At 34.4% G+C, this 24,957-nt stretch overlaps 1 protein-coding gene across 1 annotated transcript in view; it reads left to right on the top strand.

The window, feature by feature from the left end:
- Nucleotides 1–24,957, top strand: part of ST18 (ST18 C2H2C-type zinc finger transcription factor) — a 243,741-nt gene that overhangs the window by 156,729 nt on the left and 62,055 nt on the right. The window contains exons 5-6 of the mRNA XM_081950317.1: nucleotides 13,644–13,822; nucleotides 20,270–21,058. Of these exons, the coding sequence (XP_081806443.1) occupies nucleotides 13,644–13,822; nucleotides 20,270–21,058 (968 nt within the window). The remainder of the gene's footprint in view (nucleotides 1–13,643; nucleotides 13,823–20,269; nucleotides 21,059–24,957) is intronic.

Below are 24,957 nucleotides of genomic sequence, written 5' to 3'. Positions count from 1 at the left end.
CTGATTAATTGTTCTCACTGTCAGGAAATTTCTCCTCAGTTCTAAGTTGCTTCTCTCCTTGATTAGTTTCCATCCATTGCTTCTTGTTCTACCCTCAGGTGCTTTGGAGAATAGTTTGACTCCCTCTTCTTTGTGGCAACCTCTGAGATATTGGAACAATGCTATCATGTCTCCCCTAGTCCTTCTTTCTCTTAAGCTAAACATACCCAGTTCCTGCAACCGTTCTTCATATGTTTTAGTCTCCAGTCCCCTAATCATCTTTGTTGCTCTTCTCTGCACTCTTTCTAGAGTCTCCACATGTTTTCTACATCGTGGTGACCAAAACTGAATGCAGTATTCCAAGTGTGGCCTTACCAAGGCATTATAAAGTGGTATTAACACTTCACGTGATCTTGATTCTATCCCTCTGTTGATGCAGCCTAGAACTGTGTCGGCTTTTTTGGCAGCTGCTGCACACTGCTGGCTCATATTTAAATGGTTGTCCACTAGGACTCCAAGATCCCTTTCACAGTTACTACTACTGAGCAAGGTATCACCTATACTGTACCTGTGCATTCCATTTTTGTTGCCTAAATGTAGAACCTTACTCTTTTCACCATTGAATTTCATTTTATTAGATAGTGCCCAATGTTCAAGTTTGTCAAGATCCTTCTGTTTCATTAATCTTGTAGAAGGATGCCAATAGTTTTGTAGCACTAGATTGAACATCCAACCATATTCCACAGTTTTAGGAGGTAGATTTGAGAAACACTTTATCTCTGATACTGATATCTTAAATCACTAACCACTATTTAGAGGCTCTTACTTGGGAACAGGTATGATTAGCAGATGCCAGAGTTCTAAAAGGTTAGGGGTGCAAGAGTCTTGTAACTTGACAGCTTTAAGACTTGCACACTTCAATACCAGAGTTCCTGAGCCAACATGACTGGAAGAGGAATTCTGGGAGTTAACGTCCACAAGTCTTAAAGCTGTCAAGTTCGAACACCCCTGGGTTTTTTTCTAAAGGGTTAGGGGTGCAAGGGTCTGTAACGTGACAGCTTTAAGACTTGCGTGGTTCAAATTCCAGAGTTTCTGAGCCAACATTTTGGTTGCTAAGCAAGAGCGTTGTTAAGTGAGTTTCACCACATTTTACAAATTGGCCATGCCCACCCAGTCACATGACTGCCAAGCCACTTTCACCCGGTCACATGGCTGGCAAGCCACTCCCACAAAGCAGGCCACACCTATGGAAGAGGTTCTAATTTTTTTTGAAACCCACCACTGGCACAAGTGATATGGTTCAGCAAAATCTTTATTACTTGATTCTGTTGAATAGATAAAATGGGTTTGATATAGTTTATAAATATTTGTCACACAAAAAGTAGGTCTAAAGCTAATTTTAGTCAAACATGAATTCATATGGGCTTTATCTAAAACTATTTTGTGAAAGCTCAAGGAAACAAGGGGACTTTCCAAAGTGTGATGCAGACCACATTTGAGGATAAGTAAATGACAAACAGTAAACAACTTGCAATGGAGTTAAAATTTTCTGCCTGTTGAATGTTAACTGTGAGGAGACATTGAGTTAGACCAGTGATTTAACTGCTGACTATTACAAGTATATTAGCGGGCTGAGTTTTAATCCAAGGTAGAATAAAAATGCTGTTGCTCATAATGCATTTACAGTCTGAAGAGTTTTCTATTAAAAAGTCAAGTAATTGCCATTTGGGAACTCAGCTTATATGTCTGGAGCAATCATGCTAGATAATTTTAATCTGTCACCAACAAGACAACTCAGTAAGTATGTCTATGTGTGTACGTGCATGTGTGCATATACATTTGCTTATTTATAGTACACTGAAATTATATCGATATAAAGCATGACACTAGCTGATACAGTATATTGGATGTATACTAAAGTTCACTTATTCTCATTACTACTCCTGTCTGTCAGGCATTCACACATTATTACATTTTATAAATGTATGCAATATTTTTATATGCTTGTGGTCTTTATATAGCTTCAGCATTTTTCTAGTCTTTCAGAGCTATCATTAATTAACCACATTTTAAACTCAGGACTACATTTCTTATAATGCCTAGTAATTCTACCAGTTATAACCTCATGAATTTTGAAAATACTTCTTTTCCTGGTATTGTCAGAAGGAAAAAAAAAGCCATTCTGCTGGATTCTTTATAAGCACAGAATATAGAATAATACAATTGGAGGAGACCTTGGAGGTTTTCTAGTCCAACCCCCTGATACCATTTCAGGCAAATGGTTGTCCAGTCTCTTTTTGAAAGCCTCCAGTGATGAAGCACCAACAAAATCTGAAGGCAAGTGATTCCATTGGATGATTGCTCTCATCATTAGGAATTTTTTCCTTAGTTCTAGGTTGCCTTGGATAGTTTCCAACAAATGTTTCTTGTCTTGCCTATTGATGCGTTGGAAAATAGTTTGACTCCCTCATCTTTGTAAGATCCTCTCAAATATTGGGATAGTGCTGTGATATAACCCCTTCTTTTCATTAGACTAAACATAGCTAATTCCTGTAACTGTTCTTTATATGTTGTAGTCTCCAGCCCTCTAATCATTTTTGTTGCTCTTCTCTGCACTCTTTCCAGAATATCAACATCTTTTTTTATATATATTGTGGTGACCAGAACTGAATGCATTATTCTAAGTGTGTTCTTACTAAGGCTTTGTAAAGCAGTACTAAGGCTTTATAAAGTGGTACTGATGCTGCACACTGTTGGCTCATATTTACGGTATTTTCCGGAGTATAAGACACACCTTTTTGCCTCAAAAAGAGGCTGAAAATCTGGGTGTGTCTTATACATTGAATACAGCATTTTTTGCCTCCCGAAGCCCCCCCCCCAAGAGAGTTCTTGGGGGCTGGGGAGGGTAGAAATGAGCAAAAAAATGGGCTGTTTTTTGCCCCCTCCCCCCCCACCTCCAGCAGCACTCTATAGGCCTCCATAAGGCTATGCATGCAATTCTTTTGACAAAAAAATGGGCCCGTTTTTGCAAAAAACTGGCTGTTTTGTTCATTTTTGGGCCCCCATCCCTCCCAGGAGCACTCTGTAAGCCCCCCCCCCCCACCGGCTATTCATGCCTTTATTTTTTTGGGAAGTTTGCACAGTGCAAAAACTGTTTTTTTTCCTTTTGGAAAGCTCTTTATCTGATTGATGAGAATTACATTGATCAAGTGCTGTGCCAGCAGAAACAAGTATTAGGTGTTGCAAGGAAATCAGTGATTTCCTTCTCCAGCACATGGATAAATCACCTAGAAACATCTACCTACTCTCTCTCTCCCTAACTACCTACTGTATTTCTCTCTCTCCCCCCTTCTATCTACCTACCTACTCTCTCTCTCTCTCTCTCCCTAACTACGTACTGTATTTCTCTCTATATCTCTTTCTATTTCTCTCTCTCTATCCCTCTACCTACCTACCTACTGTATTTATCTCTCTATCTCTCTCTATCCCTTTATCTCCCTCCCTCCCTACTTAACTATTCTCACTCTCTCCCTACCTACTTATTGTATTTCTCTCTCTTTCTCTCCCTCTCTATTCCTCTATCTACCTACCTACTTTTTTTAAATTGGCCTCTTCAAAACCTTGGTGCGTCTTATACTCCTGTGCATCTTATACTCTGAAAAATACGGGTAAGTGATTGACCACTAGGATTCCAACTTAATATGAGCCAACATTATGTGGCAGCTGCCCCAAAAGCCAATGCAATCCTAGGTTGCATTAATAAAGGGATAGAATTAAGATTGGTTTATAGAGGGATAGAATCAAGATTTGGTCTAAAATAGATTTAGTTTATATGGAATAGACTCTTCCAGTCACAATAACTCTTGTTTATGCTGATGACACACTGTCACTACCATAAATAAAGATACCTCTGACAGTTGTATAATCACTGTGAGTGTTGGATACTTCCAGATTTGCGTACAGCTGTCCTTCCCCATGTACAGTCCATTTGATATTATCTTCTACTTTTAGCTTCATAGTCTTCAGTTCTAGAATACAGTTTTGTGACCCTGGAATGGAGACAGATAATAGAAACCAGACTACTGTCCTATCTCCTAAGTGTGAATAGAATATTGTGAAAGAATGTGAATACAATTAACAATGTTTGGTGTATTTGCTATTATCTATTGATGTCATCCCAATAGTTTATCTGTCAAAGACATTCTTGTGTAAGGGTTGTGTTTTATTTATAATATTCATTTATCTGTTCTTTGTGTGCTAATTGTGTGTGTGTGTGTGTGTGTGTGTGTGTATTGTGTCACAACCCCTGGTATGCCCAAATATGGGAGGGAACACACTGCTTCCCTTTTCTGTCTTTCGGTTCACTCCAGGAGACCATCCAGGCAGAAAACCATATTTTTAATGTTGCCTTTGTTACATTTGTGTTGTATTTGTGCTGATAAATAAATAAAGGGAGACTAGTATAGATCTATTTCAAGCTATTTAGCTCTCATCAGCTATCCATACCCTTACTGGGATTTGAACCTGGGCTGTATTACATATTAGGTAGATGTATTGGCCACTAAGCCACAGGCTCTCCTCCTTTATCAGCTAAGCCAGGGAAATAAATATGTATTGTGTTACAACCCCTGGTATGCTATGGGAGGGAACACACTGCTTCCCTTTTCTGTTTTTCAGCTCACTCCAGGAGACCATCCAGGCAGAGAACCATATTTTTAATGTTGCCTTTGTTACATTTGTGTTGTATTTGTGCTGATAAATAAAGTAGAGTTGGTTCATTTGGGCTCTCTCTCTCCAGATGTTTGTTGGCAGGGATCCTGGTGATCACTGTAGCACATTCCAATAAAAATATACTTTTTTGCATCTATTTCCAAACAGTTTGGTTTTTCATTTAATGTGAATATATTTTTCCAGTCTTTTTAAAGCACTGCTACCATAATTTTCATTTCCATTTTCAGTTTCTGTTGACTGGTAATACTAACAGTTTTTTTTAATCTAGAAGAACCTTAAAGTTACACATGGAAAATTTCTGTTGGATTAATTGTATTATCTGCTCAATAATTCTGGTTATTTCATGGCAAGATGATTTAGTACTATTATGGAATAACCCTCTTACATCAATGGAGCAATCTAGGCTTTAAAAAATAATAATTCAGATTTTCCATACTGTCAAACTTCATTTAGGATGATAATAAGGAGAAGGAAGAGTACTTCAAATATCAATAATAATATGGCTGTTTTGTAATTGGGATAAATCAGAACGTATATCATTTAATAATATAATCATATTTTAAGGCTAGAAATAAAAACTAAATATGCTGTAATCAAAAGTGCAATTATTCCCATTAAGTATTTTTCATGATATCAGTTGGATTTTTTATGATTCAATACATAGCTTTTTCATTCAAACATTGGGTGCCAATGACTGCAAACTAAATACAACCCCAGTTTCCTCTGTCCGAAATATTGATTTTAATTCATTATGAAAGCCTCAAAAGCAATCTTCACCTGCTCCTGAAAATGTTTGTTTAGTTTTATCACATATCTGCCCTGTAATTAGTTGTATATTTTAAAAGCCTTTTTTCTTGGGAATGAGAAATAATTTGCAAATATTTAAATATTGAGGTTCAGAACACTTTACCTCTTTGGACTTTCACAAGCTCTTGTAAAGAGTAGAAATGTTCGTATGGTTTTATGTAATAGATAGCAAGACTTAAGGTGGTAACCCTTAGATACTCAGGGACTTAGACAGCTACTCTAAAGACTACTTTAAATAACACATGTACAGATTTATTAACTGGTGTAAGGAAAAGGAAAGTTTGTTTAAATAAGCCTTTAGCTTGGTTCAAATCAAGTAAAATTTGAGGATTTGGAAATAGTGTTTTATACTATCACCTGCCATCAATGTAGCAATAAAATCTATACTTTAATGCAGGAAGCCTTTGTATAGCTAAAGTGATGGCAGGATGACACTGTAAATTATGTGGAAATGCTTTTACTTTCTGAACAGTTCTCTCCACTTTACAGCCATTTTAACAGAAATTAATTTAAAATAAGGAGGCAACATCAGTATGAAAACATTGCCGTTTCTTAAGTGATATTCAATTTTATTTATTATTTTGATAAATACAGTTATTTCTTCCAACAGGAACTTAAAAAAGGGGGGGGAAGCCCCATGACAAACTGGTGGCATTGTTCCTTTTGTAAAATAACTTTTTCCCCAAGAAGTGGTCAAACCTGACCACAGTATTCCAAGTTTTATAAACATAAGTAAATGGTCAAGGATTTGAATATGAGAAGTGGAACTCTTTGGGTTCCCTGTCCCTTTGTTGTATGTCCACATTTGGTCTCCCCCCCCTCCCATTTTCAAATGGAGCTCAATCACACCAAGATTTTCCTATTGGTGTAAGGCAGTGGTGAAATTCATTTTTTTTTACCAGCAGGTCTGGTGACGTGGCTTGGTGGGCATGGTTTAGTGGGCATAGCAGGGAAAGGATACTGCAAAATCGCCATTCTCACTCTGAACTACTCAAAATTTCCGCTACCAGTTCTCCACTTGCTGGATTTCACCCCTGGTTGCAGGCCTTATCCAGGTTATAACCAACGTTCTGTTATTCTGGCCCTTTTACATGCTCCTTTTGTATTTCACAGTCCAATTGTTCATCGTAGTCAGGTAGCACAAAACATTAGTTTACTGTCTGAAAAATCTACAGCTTCCAAGCACAATGAGTCAATAGCACTATCCGTTCCTCCCCAGGCTTCTCTTAGAAGAACTAATAAACACTCCATCCCCAACAAGGCTACACCATCTCCTCTGCTCCCTATTTTATTCTCTTAAAGAAATTATCCTTTGATATTGAAATTGCATCGTGATTCCAGTTAAATCACAATGTATTTGCTTTCTAACTTATTATATATGCCCTAGTCTCGGCACTATCTTACTTTCTTCTTTGCCAATCCTCATATTAATATGTTTGGACTTGCATATTTTAATAACTTCTATGTTACTTTTCTCTAAGATTGCTGCTCATCAGTCCTGATTCTTCTTTTATCTTCATTGGCAGCTAAACCTTTCTGTATATTGCTTTCATCTCTCTGTGGTCAGTATTCCTTTTTTGACATTATAAAATGTAAATATAATTGAACTCCACAACTGGAACTTTAGTTAGTATTAGTAAGGGAATATCATTCATTTGTATTATTGCAAAGAAATCTTTCTTTGTCTCCTTTCTACCATGGATCCAGATCATTTGGTATGGCTCCGATGTATAATCTAGGTAGCCCAACTGAACAAGCCCTTCTCCTATTGAAGGAAGCTTGGTTCATCCATGAAACTAAACATTACAGGTGCCAGCCATAAAATGATTCCATGTTGCAATAACCAGTAGAAAATGTTATTATTAAACACAGTATCCTGGGATGGGTATTGAAACATGAAGTGCTATTGGCAAATCAATGGTGATATCAATCATTTTATTTTATATATGTGTCTGCAACTGTTTGACTTACGTGTTCTTTCTCTGAGAAGACCTAGGTAGGAAAAGCAACATACATTTTTTTAAAAAACCATAATTTAAAAAAAATAAAGTGTCATCAGTGGTACAAAAATGCATGCATGCAACATTGAAATGGTTCACTGTTCTGCAGTCTCACTTTGGATTCCCCTGGGCTTCCACAAATGTTTTTGATACAAATAGTTAATAAATAATTAATGAGTAAGAGCATATGCAGGTGTGATATGCAACCATAATGAAAAGTGTGTGTGTGTCTGTGTGTGTATGAGAGAGAGAGAAGAAAAATAATGCACAGATATACATCACCAAGAAGGAAAAACATTGCAAAATTTATATAGTTGGTGCTCAGTAAATCATTGATGAAGGATGTATCGTAAAAAGCAGAATACACTGAGTTATATTTAACAAAGTGAAAAAAGTTTTAAAAGGCTTTTTAATTCTCTGAGCTGAATGCCAATATCTCTCCTGTTTAATTATTCAAAGGTAAATCAATTAGCAGGAAAAAAAGAAAAAAAAATCTAACTAAAACATTCAATAAATATTTAACTTCTAAATTGTACTCTGATATACAATATTTATAAACATTTTAAAATTTTCATATGTTTCTAACTTCAGTTCTTTAATCAATTATCCTGCTGTAGTACTACTGTATATTCTAAATGTTTACATTTGTTTTGATGCATATATATATATATATGCCACTTTTGCTTGAATTTAGTTAAACTTATACTAGAATATATGCTGTTGTTATTAATGATTCTGCTGTGAAATCATCAAAACTATGAGAACAATGAATATTTCATCTACATTTTAAGAACACAAATAAATGGTCTTTGACTTTTCTGCAGTTTTAAGTATATTTTTATTTGTATATATTAAGAAAATTTATTCCAAAGGTTTATAACCAACCATTCCAAATCTTTGATAAGATTTCTTTAGTACGCTAAAAGATATACTTTAAAAAAACCCTATATAACTATATATTTAAATTTTAAACTGTATAGATAAATTATATAGATAGATAAACTATATTGCTTTTAAAATTTTAATTGTTTTTATATTTACCGTTTTATTCTTTGTAAGTCACTTAGAGTCCCCTAATTGGAGAGCATATTAAATCAATCAATTAATATTTCAGAAATGTTATTGCTATACTTACAAAGAGAGTTGTATATCAGGGATGTATGTTTAGAAGGTCTCAATATCTTCAAATCACTCAATGAGTTTTGTGTCATTGGGTGTCATTTCACCCAATGAATTCGTTAGATAAAATATGTCCTTTTATCAATATTTCATCAAAAATGCCATATCAGGCACAGGAATGAAATTATAATAGATTCTAATTCATTGTTTTAAAAAAATCTCTTCTATGAGACCATTTAGTAACTTTGACAGCTGAACCAATATGAGGCATGGTGGCGCAGTGGTTAGAGTGCAGTACTGCGGACTACTTCTGCTGACTGCTGATTGCCAGCAGTTTGGCAGTTTAAGGCTGACTCAGCTTTTCATCCTTCCGAGGTCGGTAAAATGAGGACCCAGATTGTTGGGAGCAATATGCCGATTCTGTAAATCGCTTAGAGAGGGCTGTAAAGCACTGTGAAGCGGTATATAAGTCTAAGTGCTATTGCTATCACTATTGCTCTTCCATGACAAGAAGTGGACCGTGGATAAATAGCAACAAAACTATTAATGAGAAAATGTATGAGATGCACAATAGAGATGCTAAATTAGACTTACTATTAGGAAACTACAATTTAGCATATATCTGCAAATGAATATATCCATCACAGAAAGAAAAGTTTACTGATTTGTTATACTGAAAACAATTTAAAAGAAAACTTTCTATCGTTTTGTATACCTGATATTTAAGAAATAAATATTTTCTAAAGAAAAAAATAGGGTTTGGCTTATATTTTAAAATTATGAGGAAAATACATTGTTATTTTCAGTGTTAGAAGTGGCTTATAGAGTATGAGAATTTGTATTTTAAATGGTCTATATTAGTATTCTTTTTCTTTGATTCAAGGAGAACTTTTTAAATTATTCAAATATAATTTGAATAAATAGGCTATTTACATAGAGAATTACTGCAATGAGAACTATGTAATTTGCATGTTGAATAGTTAAGAATTTGTATTATGGCATAAGCTGTTCTAAATGTGGGTATGTATGGATGTATGGATGTACGTATTTATTTATTTTCAGCCTTTATCACTTTTACAAATAACTCAAGGTGACAAACATACCCATCACACCTTCCTTCTCCTGTTTTTCCAACAACAAGAACCCTGGAAGGTGGGTTGAGGTGTGAGAGAGTAACTGGTCAGCTGGTTTTCATGGCTGAACTTATGGTATCCTAGTTTCCAGCCTTTATCAAACTCTACCTCTAGTACTAGCAGTGATTTTGTCCCAATTTCTGCTGTTTCTGCTTTCTTGAATCATTCCTCCTGCAGGCTAAATTGCCTTTTATAGTACAGTATAATCAATGCCCTGCAGTAGTAGTAGTAGTAGTAGTACTACTACTACTACTACTACTACTACTACTACTACTTTTTCTTCTCCTTCTCCTCCACCTTCCCCCTCCTCCTCCTCCTTTCTCCTTCTTAGTTTTTCTTTTAATGGAAAAGTTGGAGGAGATTCGGAAAATTTGTTTAAAACATTCTGAAAGTGAATAGTACTAAAGTAGTTATGATGTTTATTCAATGAAGAAACAATTTTACTATGGACAAGGTTATCTCTGCTATGTAGGAAATATGGATACACTTCACTAAACCTCATATACAAAGGGACACACTAAATATCTCTTCATTGAATTCTCTAGCAGAAGGCAACACTTTGGTAAATTTTGTACAAAGCATATATTATCATCAGAAATATCATAATGAATAGATTACATACATGTTTTGTAGTACCAGCATAAAAGGCAACATTTTAATATGCAAATTATTGATAAAAAGCAAAGCCATTCTTTTTGTATATGCATAGCCTTAGACTTTATTCTCATTATGTTATTAATTACTATATGAATGCAAATAAGAGCTACAAGAACAGCTGAAACAGACCTATTTCTTTGAAAAATATGAATACATATGGTTGGTGTCCCAGTTTTTGTGTGTTCATGGTACCAAAATGATCAAATGATGGTAGGAACATAAATGACTTCCCACTTCAAAGTTAAAGATTAAATGCATGTTTGCCATATGCTGGGTGGTGAATCACATTTCGATAACTTTGTTATATGAAAGCAAGTCCAGAAAGTGTTTAATATAGTTGAAGTTGGAAACCACAGGTTCACATTTAAACTGCCAGATTAGGATCAAATTAATTTGAAGGAATGAGATCACACATGAAATCAAAAAAGATGGGAAGAAACAGGAGATGAGAACGGGATGGCCAGAAAGTAGAAGCAAAATGGAAATCTGAAATGCACATGAGCTAAGTAATCAATCTGAAGCCAGTTTACAATTAGAAGGTCCTATAGAGAATTGGGAAGGTATATTTTCCCATTGCTGAAAATTCTTGGTTTCTTTACTTCTGGGCTGTTAGGTACTTCCATGTACAGAATAATTTCATTAGTTGACGGACACAGTTGGATGTGCTTAACACATACACATCAGTGGTGGGTTCCGGACCCCGGCACAGGGCTGGGTGTCCTACACGGGCACATGCGCTGCATGCCTATGCCCATGCCACCGCTCTGTGACACCCAGCTGCCCAGCAGAGGTCGCCCAGGTGCTGCACCCTGTGCGCATGTACGCAATGGGCTGGTCACGGTATTAAATGCCCATAGAACGCGGGCGGGCGGGTGGCCAAATGAGCCACCATACTGGTATGGTGGTCACTTCTCCCGGCTACTCCTGGTACAGCTGTACTGGACCATACCGCTCGGAACCCACTCCTGATACACACACATGCATGATTAATAAACACATGCAAAGAAATTTGCATGCACATTTATTATCTAATAAATTGTAAAACATTCCAGTTTCTTTTATTAATACCTTTATGTCAATATTAAGATTCATGGTATCTTAAAGTTTTCAGTTACTTATCAATTCTCCCACCGCCAACTGCTCCCAATCAGTATCAGGTAATTTTGCCAATGGAATACTAATTTGGATAAAGAAGAAAGTAGATGAAAGGGAACAAAAAAGTAATTGTCTCCAAGTTCTTTGAATCATGCCTACCATAAGCGACAATATAAAACCAATCTATTTTTCTTTAGATTGCAGAGCTCCTTCTATTCATAAGAAAACCAAGATGACTAGGAACAAACATGTTGAACTGTTCATAAATAGGCTAAATATCACAAAGATCAAAGTTCATGGCAGCCACTTGGATGCATAAATGGGAGCCCAACACATTTTTGTGTTATAATAATAACTGTAGAATAAAGGATTAAAACCCATACAATCATGAACTATAAGTGAGGTGAATATTTCTCTTTTACTTTCCATTGAAAGTACTTTATTTACTGTTATATTCATACAGTTTGTATATGCAACCTGAGAAAAACCTGCCTGTTTTGGATTCCTAATATAGCAGAGCTTAAGTGGCAAAAGATTTTTCAAAAGTTTCATGAAGGAAAAAACACCAACTTGATGCACAATTTTAATTATTCCAATCCAACCAGTTACAATTCTTTACCTGTATGCCGTCTACTTCTAGAATTATGTACATTGGGGAAAAATCATTACTGTTTGTGGCATTTGCTTTGCTGTAGCAGATAAATATTCCATATAAACCATAGTCACTTTAAATAGAGGGATTGGAATGAATCCATTATTTTGGTCTCTTGCTTTGTGCAACATTGTGACAGAGCAAGAGAATTTACAATTTAAAATGCATTTGGTTGTGCTTTAACTTTTGCCGCAGTGAAGATCTTCACATTTGTTTCCCTGTCCTTCATATTTGTAATGATAGCTTGCCAAGAAGAAGCCTTGCCAACTTGGATTTAAAAAGAAAAAGTAAAAAGCTTAAGTTAGTCATATGCCATCATCCAAAACAATCCAAACTGGAGCCAATTTAGTGCACATAAGTTAAAGATGAATTTATGCTGTTGAGCCTCATAATATGTGTAACCAACAGGGAGCTGTCTGGAGACAGGGATTTTTGCAAATCTTTCTGCTAGATCAATGAGCCAAATGCAAAATTTAACAACCAGTGGTATCATGTTGAATTGTCATACTCCCTAGGGGAGTTGAGTCCAGCAACCAATGAGTGGATTACACTGATCCATAAATGCAATTTTTCATCTGTGACAGATATAATGGTTTTATTCATATTGCATAACAGAGAGAGAACAACAGATAATGATTTTTTAAAAAGAGTAAATGTAGAATTTTCAGCAGGTGACACTGGACTTTTCAAAGAACAAATATATCAAGTCTGAATATTTTTTCAAGTTTTTTATGGCCCCCTCAGAGAGGCCTTTCTTTATGGCTGAAAGATACTCATTTCCAGCCATTCAACTTTGTTAACAAATAATAACACATTTTTATACTTTCTTAGAATGTATAAAAGAATATTTTTTTAAAAAATAATCAGTCTTAAGGAATACCTCCATATGCTTTGTTAAGTAGGAAATGCATTCAACTCTTTCCTGAAGTTACCGGCTGCATTTGATCTTTGGATGGAATGTTGTTACCACAATCCAGAAAGTGAAGCCAAAAGAAAAAAGTGAATGGGATCAGGATACATATTAAATATGGTTTCATTTTCATTTAAATTTAATAAATTAATTGAGGCACAGAGAAGGCATACTGTGTGGATCCCCTGGTCAATGAATTTCAGCTGGTGGGGTCTAGAAGAACCTTCTGCGCATGGCTCCTGCCCTTTAGAACATCTTACTCTGATATGAGATTAGTTTCCATCCTCCTGACTTTTTGTAAGAACCTTAAAATCTGGTTCTGCCAAATGGTTTGGAATCCCAATGGGTGAATTTCAAACTGGAGGCAAAATTTTTGTGTAGGCACAAAACACCCTCTCTCAGCCAACTGGTAGTAAACCGGTTAGGATACATATGTCCATGCACATACATGCACACTTTTACAGGATCCGTTCATTTACAGCTTTGGTTATACTATTTCTCTTGTGCAATGTCTTTCATTTTATTTTTTTCCATTATTAAAAGCTTTTGTATAAATACAGCGCTTACAAAAACTCCATGGCTAAGAAGAGAAAAGCTGAAGAAGAGATTTTGGAAGTTCCAATCAACAAAAGGAAATCTCTCTTAATGAAGCCTCGCCACTACAATCCCACCTTGGAAGACAAAGGAGAGAATGAAGGCAGGACACACTTTCAAGACAATAATAATGTTCTCCAAACAGGTATGAAAAAGCCTGCATTCTAACTTAATCAATATTTCCTAATACTTGCCAAAGAACACAAGGGAAATCCTATTACTAGACATTCTTCAGCATTATATCAGAAAGCCAATGTGGTATCATTGTTAGCATATAAGACAATTGGGGACATAGCTCACTAGAGGACTTTGGACCAGTCATTCATATTATCCCTATTGTCCTGACTTGTGATGCAAGGATGGTATGCTGGTGAGGGTGATAATAGTAATAATAATAATGATGATGCTGATAATAATAATAAAATTCAAAGTGGATCAGGTTTAGGATTTAGGGTGTGTAAAATATTCTTAAAAGTGGATCAGGTTTAGGATTTAGGGTGTGTAAAATATTCTAAACTGGAAACATTGTGAGCTGAAAATAGCCATTCCAGCTATTCGGTGCTCTAAGCAAAACATGCTCAGTGTTTCAAACACCAAAATGAAATATTCTAGATTCTTCTCAGAACTATTTTCTAGCTTGTAATAGGTTACTGTTTACAAATAAATATCCCAGCCCATCCAGTAGAGCAAGAGTTATAACAGATACTACTATTGGCTTATTAAGTGGGATGAAATGGTAGGTCTATCATGTCTATTATGTTGGTTTGAATTTGTGCATTTATATGTGCTCACGCATTCTCATATCTTCTGCTGAATATACAGTGTGAGTCAGGAAAACAAACCAGTTGAACAGGTCTTTGCTCAGATCAAAATTCCTGAAAATTTATAGAAATTTAATAACTGATTAATACAGAATTGATCATGGAAATTGCTTTGTCAAATGTCTAAAACAATGGGATTGTAATTGTAATTAGTTACTTTCTTCATAAATTCATTTGTGTAAGATTTGAGTTATAGGAGGTAGGGTCCCTTAGTCTGCAATCATACACATAAGAATAAATTCCATTACATTTATTGGCTCAGATTCTAATGAGTTGTCTTTATAATTGCATACAAGTTACCTAATCTCTTTCAGTCTAATGTACTTTTCAGGGTTGTTGTCAGAAAATAGGAAGCAGGGGTATGTTCTAAAATAATAATGATAATCAAATAAATTGATCCGTACAAATCCAACACTACCTACAGAACTGGCAGCTGTGATTTTACATTTTTGTATATATAATAATCAAAGAACAACAACCATACACAAGACAACATAAATGGCCATGGTCTTTCCTGTGGTCATCGGCATGCTGAGTGCCATACCAGGATATCTCGTGTGGCACTTAGAAAATCTGCACATCGACAAAATTTTCATATGTCAATTTTAAAAGGTCACACTACTTAGATCTGCACTTATATACTATGCCAGTAGATTACAACTTCTTTGGTTCTTGGGAAGAACTCAATGGTTATGAAGGCCAACATCAATTAAAAGAACTGGCAACTATGACTTCACATTTTTTGCAAAATAATAATAATATAGTTGTAGTGCCATTTGGGGGGAGGGAGGGGGTAGCAGACATAGGATTATGCACATGACTAAATTCCTCCAAAATGAGAGGGACCAGATGCAATCGTTTGTTTCATAGTTCATTTCATTTATTAAATTGAGACTAATTATTATGATTCCTAGAATTCAAAGTAAAGAACAGAAGGGCATTAAAATATTAAGAATTATAAATTAAGACAATTAAAATCAAAACAAACTACAAAAAATACCAAAATAAAAATATAAAAGAGTAAAAAATGGGAGGGGGGTTTACAGGGAAAAAAGGGAAGGGAAGGAGGAAGAAAAAAGAGATAACTTTTCCCTAGCAGGATTTTTAAACAGCTTATCACTATTTCTAAATATCTCATAGTTAAGGAAAACAAAGTCCAAATACTTCAATATCAAAAGTCCATTAAGGGCAACTAAATATAACTGCTTTCCTCTATTAAGCCTAGTCAAACAAGACAATCTTATAAATCTTATAAATCATTGATTTTTTTAAAATCATTTTTTAAAATCATTTTTAATCCATTCAAAAAAAAAGTAGTTTGCTTCTCATCTGTGTTTCAAAACAAAATCCCATCAAAACTTTAACAGATTTCTTTGACATCAATAAGTAAAATTTATCCTTCTGTTTTTCACTTCTAAAAAAAATGTCCTTCCAAATTTTAGCAGAGCTCTTTTGTGTATCCAGAAGAAAAATATATCCAAATCAGTTTCCTAGTTTAATATCTGTTCATCGTCTTTAGGGAATGAGTCATCCAACAGATTCATTTGTTTTACATGTAAATCCCCCTTCAAATTAATTTCATAGGCAATCATTGCAACCCGTTCTTGTTTTACAACTTCATTACAAAATGCTCTATCAATTTTATTAAGCATTTGATACATTATGTCCTAAAAAATTGGCTGAAAAGTATTCAAAACTTTCCACCAAGGATTTCTGCTCCCATTTCTTTATCCTCTGGTTCTAATGTCCAGCTTTCAAAGTTTCCTTATCATTTTTTTTAAAAAAAGCAATCCCCATTTTCCCACAAGAAAATAGTAATCTTGTAAATAATCAAAACTGTCATTCCAAATCTTTCTGCCCTTTAATCAGTTTTTAATTTTCAAAAATCTATATACTAAGCATCCTTTTGTTGTGTAGTTCAAAAAACCCCATATTTTTTAAACTTTTAAAATCAAAATTATCTCACTGTCTTTTAAGGAGGTGGAAACTCACCCGATGAGTTCAATAAAACCTTGCCAATCCAAAGGGTCTTCATTTCTCCAATATTCAAAAACTTATTTAAAATCCAAAAATATATTAATGATTAAGCCTTTCATAAATGGTACCAGTTAATAGTCTAGCTATAGTATTCTAAAACACTTGAATTTTTTGAAATACTTTCAAAAGTCACCTCATAGAGAATTCAAATAATATGTATTTAAGGTACATGTCATCCTGGCTAATTCTGATTTAATAGTCTAAAACCAATATTACATGAGGAGATAGGATTGACACTGACAGCTACATAGCAAGGGTCATGGCAGAGTTTAGAAATAAATCCAAAGTATAAAATAAGACATAATGTTTTCTTTCCTCTGATCTATTTTTTTATTGATCAACTCTGTCTTAAATGGACTAAAAATCAGTCCTCCCCATCCTCATTCCCCTCCCCTTATTGTTTTCAAATATTGATCTGGAACTTGATTTTTGTTATTGGATTTGAATAGATAGAAGATATCTGAATTAGGTTTCATGACTATGATAGTACACTATCAAGACCTTGGATACTGGAAAACCACTCTTTCTCTTATGTTGCACATGAATTTACCATAGTGATCTATGTCTATTGAGCCATATACTTAGCAGAACAAAGGTATAGCCCTTAGAAGACCTTTTAGCCTTTTCTGTCGGCCTTAGAATGAAGGATTGCATCTGTTCATAAGTGTAAAGACTTCTCTGTAGTGATATGTAGGTTAACATTCATAGGATTCATCAACTTGTCTTCTGACTCTATAACTAACAATGCATGCCTGACTGATTCATATTTCCAGGCACCAAGCATAGTTTTGAAGAGAAATCATTTAAACTCATGATAGTTCTACATGACACAGTTTAAGATGCACTGAGGAATTCCATATAATAAAATGTCCTCCCATTCTCAAATAAAGTTGGAGTGATACAAGAGGTATAATTTAGATCCTTTTAATTCACAATTAGTTCTTCACATAGAGCTTTTGTCTGATTGTTGATGGTCAAGTCATAATGTTATCTTGCTTTCTCTACATGAGCATGTGGGTGTGAATGCATGTGCTCATGTGCAGAATTTACTGGTAATTGTATTTGTACAATAAATGGATAAATAATCTTTGTTTATGGTTCAGAGTCTATTCTAGAAACAGATTTAAGCACTGCCAGTGCTAGGAGGCTGCCTTGCATTAGTATTTTCATGAATTTAATGGACATTTATAGACCAAGGGACATATCATATTGATATCCAGCATGTTTTTGTGTTGTTTCAGCCCCACATTTATTATTGTGATAATTATATGTACTTATATGTGATTAATAGTCACATACATTCTTCTATGGGGGAAGAGGAGGGTATTGCTAGAATAAATCATGCCCTATTTACTATTTCTGAATAGCTGTTAGGGTACTAATGATCTCTTCTGAATAACCTCAAACTGATTTCATATGACAGAAACTGCAATTCATGCATCTATCTACAAGGAAAATAGCTTTTTTAGGACATTTCTGTACTATTGACTCATGAATGTTAGATTGGCTGTTGGGGAATTTTTTTGTTGCAAAAACGTAAAACATTCAATAAGAGTTTTTTCTCTATATACCACTTTCCTCTATTTATTATAATTTAATTAATTTAAATGGAGTAAAGGGGGAACAATATGAACTTTATTCAGACTTTGGCTGTCCTTGATTATAACATCCATTAATAAGTGTTTGGATTTTGGTTACCTTGCCTGCTGTTCTGATTTTTTCCTGAAGGAAGAACATCTACAAATAAAGTTGTGTTGGAGTTTTCAAGTCAGGCAATAACAGCAACAGCAACAACAAATGCCTGACCAGTAGTTCAACAAGGGCTCCATCCTTTGGTATGGGGCCCAGTTTCTGGAAGAAAATGTGTAAGAAACAATTAATAAATATTTTTCTTTTAATGTATAACAAACAGTTGAACCAAACAATTATGTAAACTGGAAATGACCCAAAACGCTAACAGTTTGGCAGCTATAAAGTGAAACGCATTGTAGAGGCACATGTGCACTTCTATCCTCCTCCCCCCTTCCACAATAATCTGCACTTAATAGGAATATTTTAAACTATGTAGCTAAGCAACAGAGGTAATTGTTGCTTTCTAGAGCTTTTGTTAGGCACTCCACCATAGCCCAAATATGCATAATTAGGTATAATGTCTATAAATCATTATTGTACACATGTGGGTAGTTAAGTGGCTTGAGAGAATAGTTCAATGAATTGGACATATTCACCGAAAATGCTTTTTATTTGTTTTCGGTAGTTGATAATACTTTGAAATTATGATAACCCTTTATACTTTCTCTTAATAGCTTACTGTTGCTGAGACAAAACTTGATTTGCATTTCTGGATGATATTTAAGTTACTATTTAAACCCAGAGTTGGTTTGACATGGATTCCGCAAAGAACCAGACTGTCTTATTTTTTATTATGCACTTGTTTATCTCATTTTTTTCTCTTCTAGGAAGTAAAGTGCAAAACGTTCCAGTTTATGTTGAATGCATCCCAACAAAAGAATACACCCTATAATCAGCATTATTGAAGGGGCTAGTGTTGTGGCTAAATTCTTCCCTTCATCCAAAAATGCTTTTAGTTACTATGGTAATATTTACTTGATCCTGGCAGACCAGTGTTGATTTTAGGGAGATAATTACCAGAAAGGAAGATGATGGAGATGTATTTTGGAGTGTCCTTGTCAGGAAAAAAAAATGTTTAGAAAAAAAAAAGTAGATCAAACACAAAGGATTTATTGTCTTTTGGCATTTGTGATTCTTTTCCTTGTAGCTACTACCAATTGTTTTGTTATTGATCTCAAAGAAAAAGAGCTTACAAAAAAAAGTGTTCACAGGCCATGTATATGTTGAAATTCTTTAAGAAATCCAATACATCATCTTTTCATAATATAATCGATTGGAAACATAAGCAATGGGGAAGAATTAACATTGTCAAAGGGGATTCAGGGAAAAATGTTTTCACCAACATGAGAAAAGTTTCAGCTGCCAGTTTCTGTATTATATTTGTGTTTTTCCAAGCTCTATTGCTTTAAGCAAAAATTAAATGCACCTGTAAGTAAGAGAGGCACTTTCCCCACTGCTCAGCATATCCATGTTCATATTGATAGTAACTAATTTAGCACACAATAATTCATTGATTTCATTTTGAATTCAATGATGAAGTTGACCCTAGCTTTACTTTGTATCTATGGATTGTCTTTCCATGAATTCAGTAAGCCAGGTACAAAATATCCCTTTTACATAGTGTTGCATACAAAGCAAGTCTTTTTCTGATAATCTTTAATTTAAGAAGAGATACAGCTATATCTATCTTCCTACCTCAACATATGAAGCAGTGATCACAATACAAGTCACACTTCACATTATTATAATTGTTTTATATTTTGGGACCAATTATATAATTTTATCATGGATTCACATAATAATTTGGTTATTTAGTGTACGTTCCATTTATTTCTTTTAAGGGATGTATTGCACAGTATGTTTTCATATAAATCAAGAAAGAAATTTTAAGAGGGTTTTAAGAATGTTTGACTCTGGAGTGTTCTCACTGGCATTGATTGATTTTGTGCCATCACGTTTTTGCCAGTTCCTAACAATCACATAAGCTGCATTTCCCCAGGATCTTTTTGACGTAGGCAGATTAATTTATAGTAAACAGATTTGTTGATTATGGCCAATATAGAAGTACTTTAACTTTGTCTTCTCTGTTTCTCTCTATCTAGAAAACACCACTTTAATGTCAGCAAAAAGTATCTCCTATTTCAACATGCAAGAAAATGATCTTCAAAAGAAGGACAATTTCACTAACTGCCAGGACACAATGACCAATACATTAATTAATTTTGAACAAATAGCAAAAGATGCACCAAATTCCCTAGAGAATGATAAACTAAGTGATAGTGACAACCAGCCCTTAAAAACAGAGAATAAGAACATTGCTGCATGTTATGGAATTAATTCTTCAGTAAGGGACAGAATGAGTATTCCACATCCACAGTACTGTTCCTCAGAAGATAATGAAAGTAGCTCTGAAATTCTGGACAATGAATGGGATAGTTCCTCAAATTTTTCTGAAGAGATAAGTATAAAACTGCCTTTAAATAAAACATATCTTGTAGGATGTAATCAGGAAGAAGTCCTAAAAACACCTGACATCAATGCTGAAGAAAAAGATGTTAACAGTTCTGAAACTTTTAGTAGTTTGAGATCAGGACTGCAAGAACCACAGGACTCACATGTTGACACTTGCAGCAATAGAATGCAGAATCCATTTCCAGATTGTGAAGAAGATGATTGTCTATCAGAAAACACAGAACAGTCATTTGACTTGGATAAAACAAAACAGAACTTAAATTTGTTGGAACAAGCAATAGCTCTTCAGGCAGAGCAGGGTCACGTCTTTCACAGCACTTACAAAGAACTGGATAGGTTCCTACTGGAGCATCTTGCAAGTGAAAGAAGACAAACCAAAATAGTTGACCTTGGTGGTAGACCAGTCTATAACCACAAGCGTAAGTCCACTTTCTTTGTTTGCAGTAAATTACACATTCAGTTCAAGACTTGTTAAATCCTGGTCCCCATCCCTGATTCCAGAGTAGAACTGTTTTGAATTTTAGCTAGTAAATTGGCTTTTGAGCATGCCATTGGGTTTTTCACTCATATTTAATATGATATAAATGTTTTGATAAGGAATTTCATACATTTTCCTGCCCCCATGGCTATTACAAAAATGATACCAAATGAATGCGAGATTTTCTGCAGGGCTTCAACAACATGATTGCCCCCCCCCAAAAAAATATTTCCTTTCTTTGCCCTTTCCCCCACCCCTGTGTTGAAAAGTACTGCTTGAATAGTTATTTATACAATTTATACATGACTTCTATATGTGAAAGATTTCAACTTATCCTATATACATACATACATACATACATACATACATATATACATACATACATACATATCCTTTATTGTCATTGTACAAAATAAATACAATGAAATTTGTTATCATGGCAACACTTAGTGGACTACATTCACATCATTTGTTTGCAATGGTGCAGTAGTCTTCTTCTTCCAAACATCTCCTTATTGTGTTATGATTCAGATAATGGGGAGAACAGAAAGAGATCACTTTCTTTACTTCCACAATACTACAGGTAATCCTCGACGGATCACCAAAATTGAGCCCCACATTTCCATTACTAAGCAAGGGAGTTGTCAAGTGAGTTCCAGTTCATTTTATAGCCTTTCTTGCCACAGTTGTTAAGTAAATCATTGTAGTTGTTAAGTTAGTATCACCATTTTTAAGTGTATCTGGCTTCCTCATTGACTTATCAGAAGGTCACAAAAGGTGATCACATGACCCCGGAACACTGAATCCATCATAAATATGAACTATCTGAATTTTGATCACATGACCTTGGGGATGCTACAATGGGGGGAAACGGTCATAAGTCACTTTTTTTCAATGTCGTTATAACTTCGAATGGACACTAAATGAATGGTTGTAAGTCAAGGACTACCTGCATTTGATTCAGTTGGAAGTGTAACAAGGCTCTTTGGATTCCCCGTTGATAAAGAATAGTGTACTACACAGTAGAGAAAACACTTCTGTGGATGTCCAAAATTAGATTTTAAACAATAAAATCATTCTAGAGGAAATATTGCCATACCGTATAGATACAGTATGTAATAACTAAATCATACCTGCATATAATATACATCATTGCATATTTTATTGGGTTTGTCAAATGATAAGTTTCTAGTAAAAGCTAAATCATTCAGAGATAATATGATGGATTTCAAAGTGTTTTAAGCTGTGAATTTTACAATCTTCACTGCCAAACTTATCAATAGGTAAGTTTTATGGTGTTACATTGTTTGAGCAATGGGAGATCTTTAGGATAAAATAATCCCATGTAAATGAATGAATGTAATTTTACTTTGAATTGTATTGTATATTATATCTATTAATTATAGTCTATCTGAAACTATTATACTAAAGAAGACTATACATTGTATGGGTTGCAAGATATGCCTGCTATATTAAAGAATAATTTCTTCGCAAACTCTTACCAGCCTGACTGGCTTTTATCTATTGTAGAAATATGGGGTTGTTACATTCTCTTTATTTCTGCTAAGTGATACCTTCCAAATCTATTGTCATGTTTTCTTGTGACAGTAGCATAGATTTTGTTCACATGAGATAGAGAACCTACATTCATTGACCTAAGCAATCTATGTATTTAGGGACCCAGAAATGTCATGCAGTGTCTTAAATGGCATCATTTAAGCATTCCATCAAATCATCAAAGATTTATCATATATTACTAGAACATATAAATGTATCATCACAAGAAATGTCCATAAAGCCAAAGACCCCACAATGGTGGTATGAAAAATACAAAGATGTTGGGAATCTGATACCTGGTAACATTCACCATTTTGAGATGGAGCCTCTTGAAATGGTATATGAGAAAGACCTTGAGAATAGGCAAAAAGATGATGTCTAGGGAATTGTCACATGAGATAGGGCATAGCCTACAGCTGCATAATAAAATAGAAAGAGGCTCAGGAGGGACCTGCCCTAACTTCTCAACCTGTAAAGGAGATGATGGGAGATTTGTACTGTCAAAGTTGCAAGATTCTGTTAATATAGCCTTTCAATAAAGTAGAAAATTAGTTCATCTACTCATGTTTCCTGTCAGATCTACCTGAGAAGGATGATATCTCTTCACTGGACCCATTTAATTTTGATTGGAGAAGTACTAGAGGTGGAATTCTTGAGAGAGGTCATGGGTTTCTTCAGTAAGATAATATGAAAAGCACATTATGGAGCAAACTTGAATAAGAGCTATTAACTGCTTGGAAAAAGGACAGGAAGCCATAGTTCATGTATCTGCAAACGATTTGCCTTACTTTTAGACACAAACATCCAGACTCACTTGTGAAGAATTCAGTTAGTAGTTTTATTGTTCAAGCCTATACACAGGAATATTCTCAGACTAACAGTTTGCATGTGAGATTAGATACAGTTGAATGACATTCAAGGGTGTGGCAGAGTCAAATTGTCTTGTGACTCCATAGGAATTTCAGACTAATTCCATGTTTGACTCTTCCCTCTGGTTTGGCCAGTCTCTCTCTAACACTTACTACTATAATTTGAAAATATTATGGAAGCAAGCAGATCACTTGATGGTGGTGGAGGCAGTTAAAGACATTAAAATGTGTATGTAACAAAAATGCAGCTGGCTAATATAGAAGATACTGTAATTTTTTTTCATTTTGATAAACTGATCAAACTATACCTACTTAATGGATCCAGTCCTTTTCAATGATATATATCTGTAGAAGAACTCTTATTTGATTTGTCTACCATTTTATTGAGGTTACAGAGATCACTCTTGAAAATTATTTGTATTTAATTCAGTGGCATTTCTCTATGTTGAAGAAAAATGCATATAAATTTAAGATTTTAAAAGTTATACCTAAGGATGGGGCAGATACATCTAGATAATTTTGTTTTTAATCTGCCTGCAAAGATGCAAAAAGTCAAACAATAACATTATTTCAGTTTTCTATGTCCCTTTTCCAGAGAGAAAAGTGAAATGTTCTGTATATCTTAAATATATATTAAAATCATGTATATTTGTATAGCAAGAATATCAAATAATTTTAAACTTTATTATTCCATTAGTTTCAAAATGTAAATGTTTATATGATCATTATATCTATCCTTTTTATGTTAGAATAAATAAATCCAATATATAAGGCAAACAAAACTTTTTACAGTGTTTAATGGAGAGATTAGCATATTTTGCATGCTTACTTTTGCTGCACAAACAAGAGCTTTACATCTAATATGAATGATATATTATATAATTATAGTGTTAGCTTGTCAACAAATCCTACATCATACTTTTAGCCATGCTGGTATATTGATTTCATACAATTCCTTGTATAAATTCCTTATTAAAGCATCTTGATCAAAACAATTCAACATAAGGTTCTAAGACATTGTTAGGGTTCTATATTTTGGGATGGATGGATGATTTGTTCACAGCAATCCAACGTTTCCAAAGCGTGATAGCTAGTTGTTTAACTAATTATTTTTCCACTCATAGATAGTTCCGAATTTTTGGCACATGACGCAAATGTCATTGCAAATTCTAATGCCATATGTCTTAGTGCAAAAATAACAAGTCATTATTTAAAGTAGGATGTTAAATGTTGTCTAGCATTTCAGGATTTATTAACACCTTGAAAGAAAATTGCTTTCTATCCTATTACTTAAAAGTGCTCAGACATATATATATATATATATATATATATATATATATATATATATATATATATATATATATATATATATATATATATATATATATATATATATATATATATATATATATAT

The sequence above is a fragment of the Natrix helvetica genome (genome assembly GCF_964273705.1).
Source record: "Natrix helvetica genome assembly, chromosome: 4".
Taxonomy (NCBI): domain Eukaryota; kingdom Metazoa; phylum Chordata; class Lepidosauria; order Squamata; family Natricidae; genus Natrix; species Natrix helvetica.
Note: the sequence above shows the minus strand (reverse complement) of the source record. Positions and strands in the feature narration are given on the sequence as shown.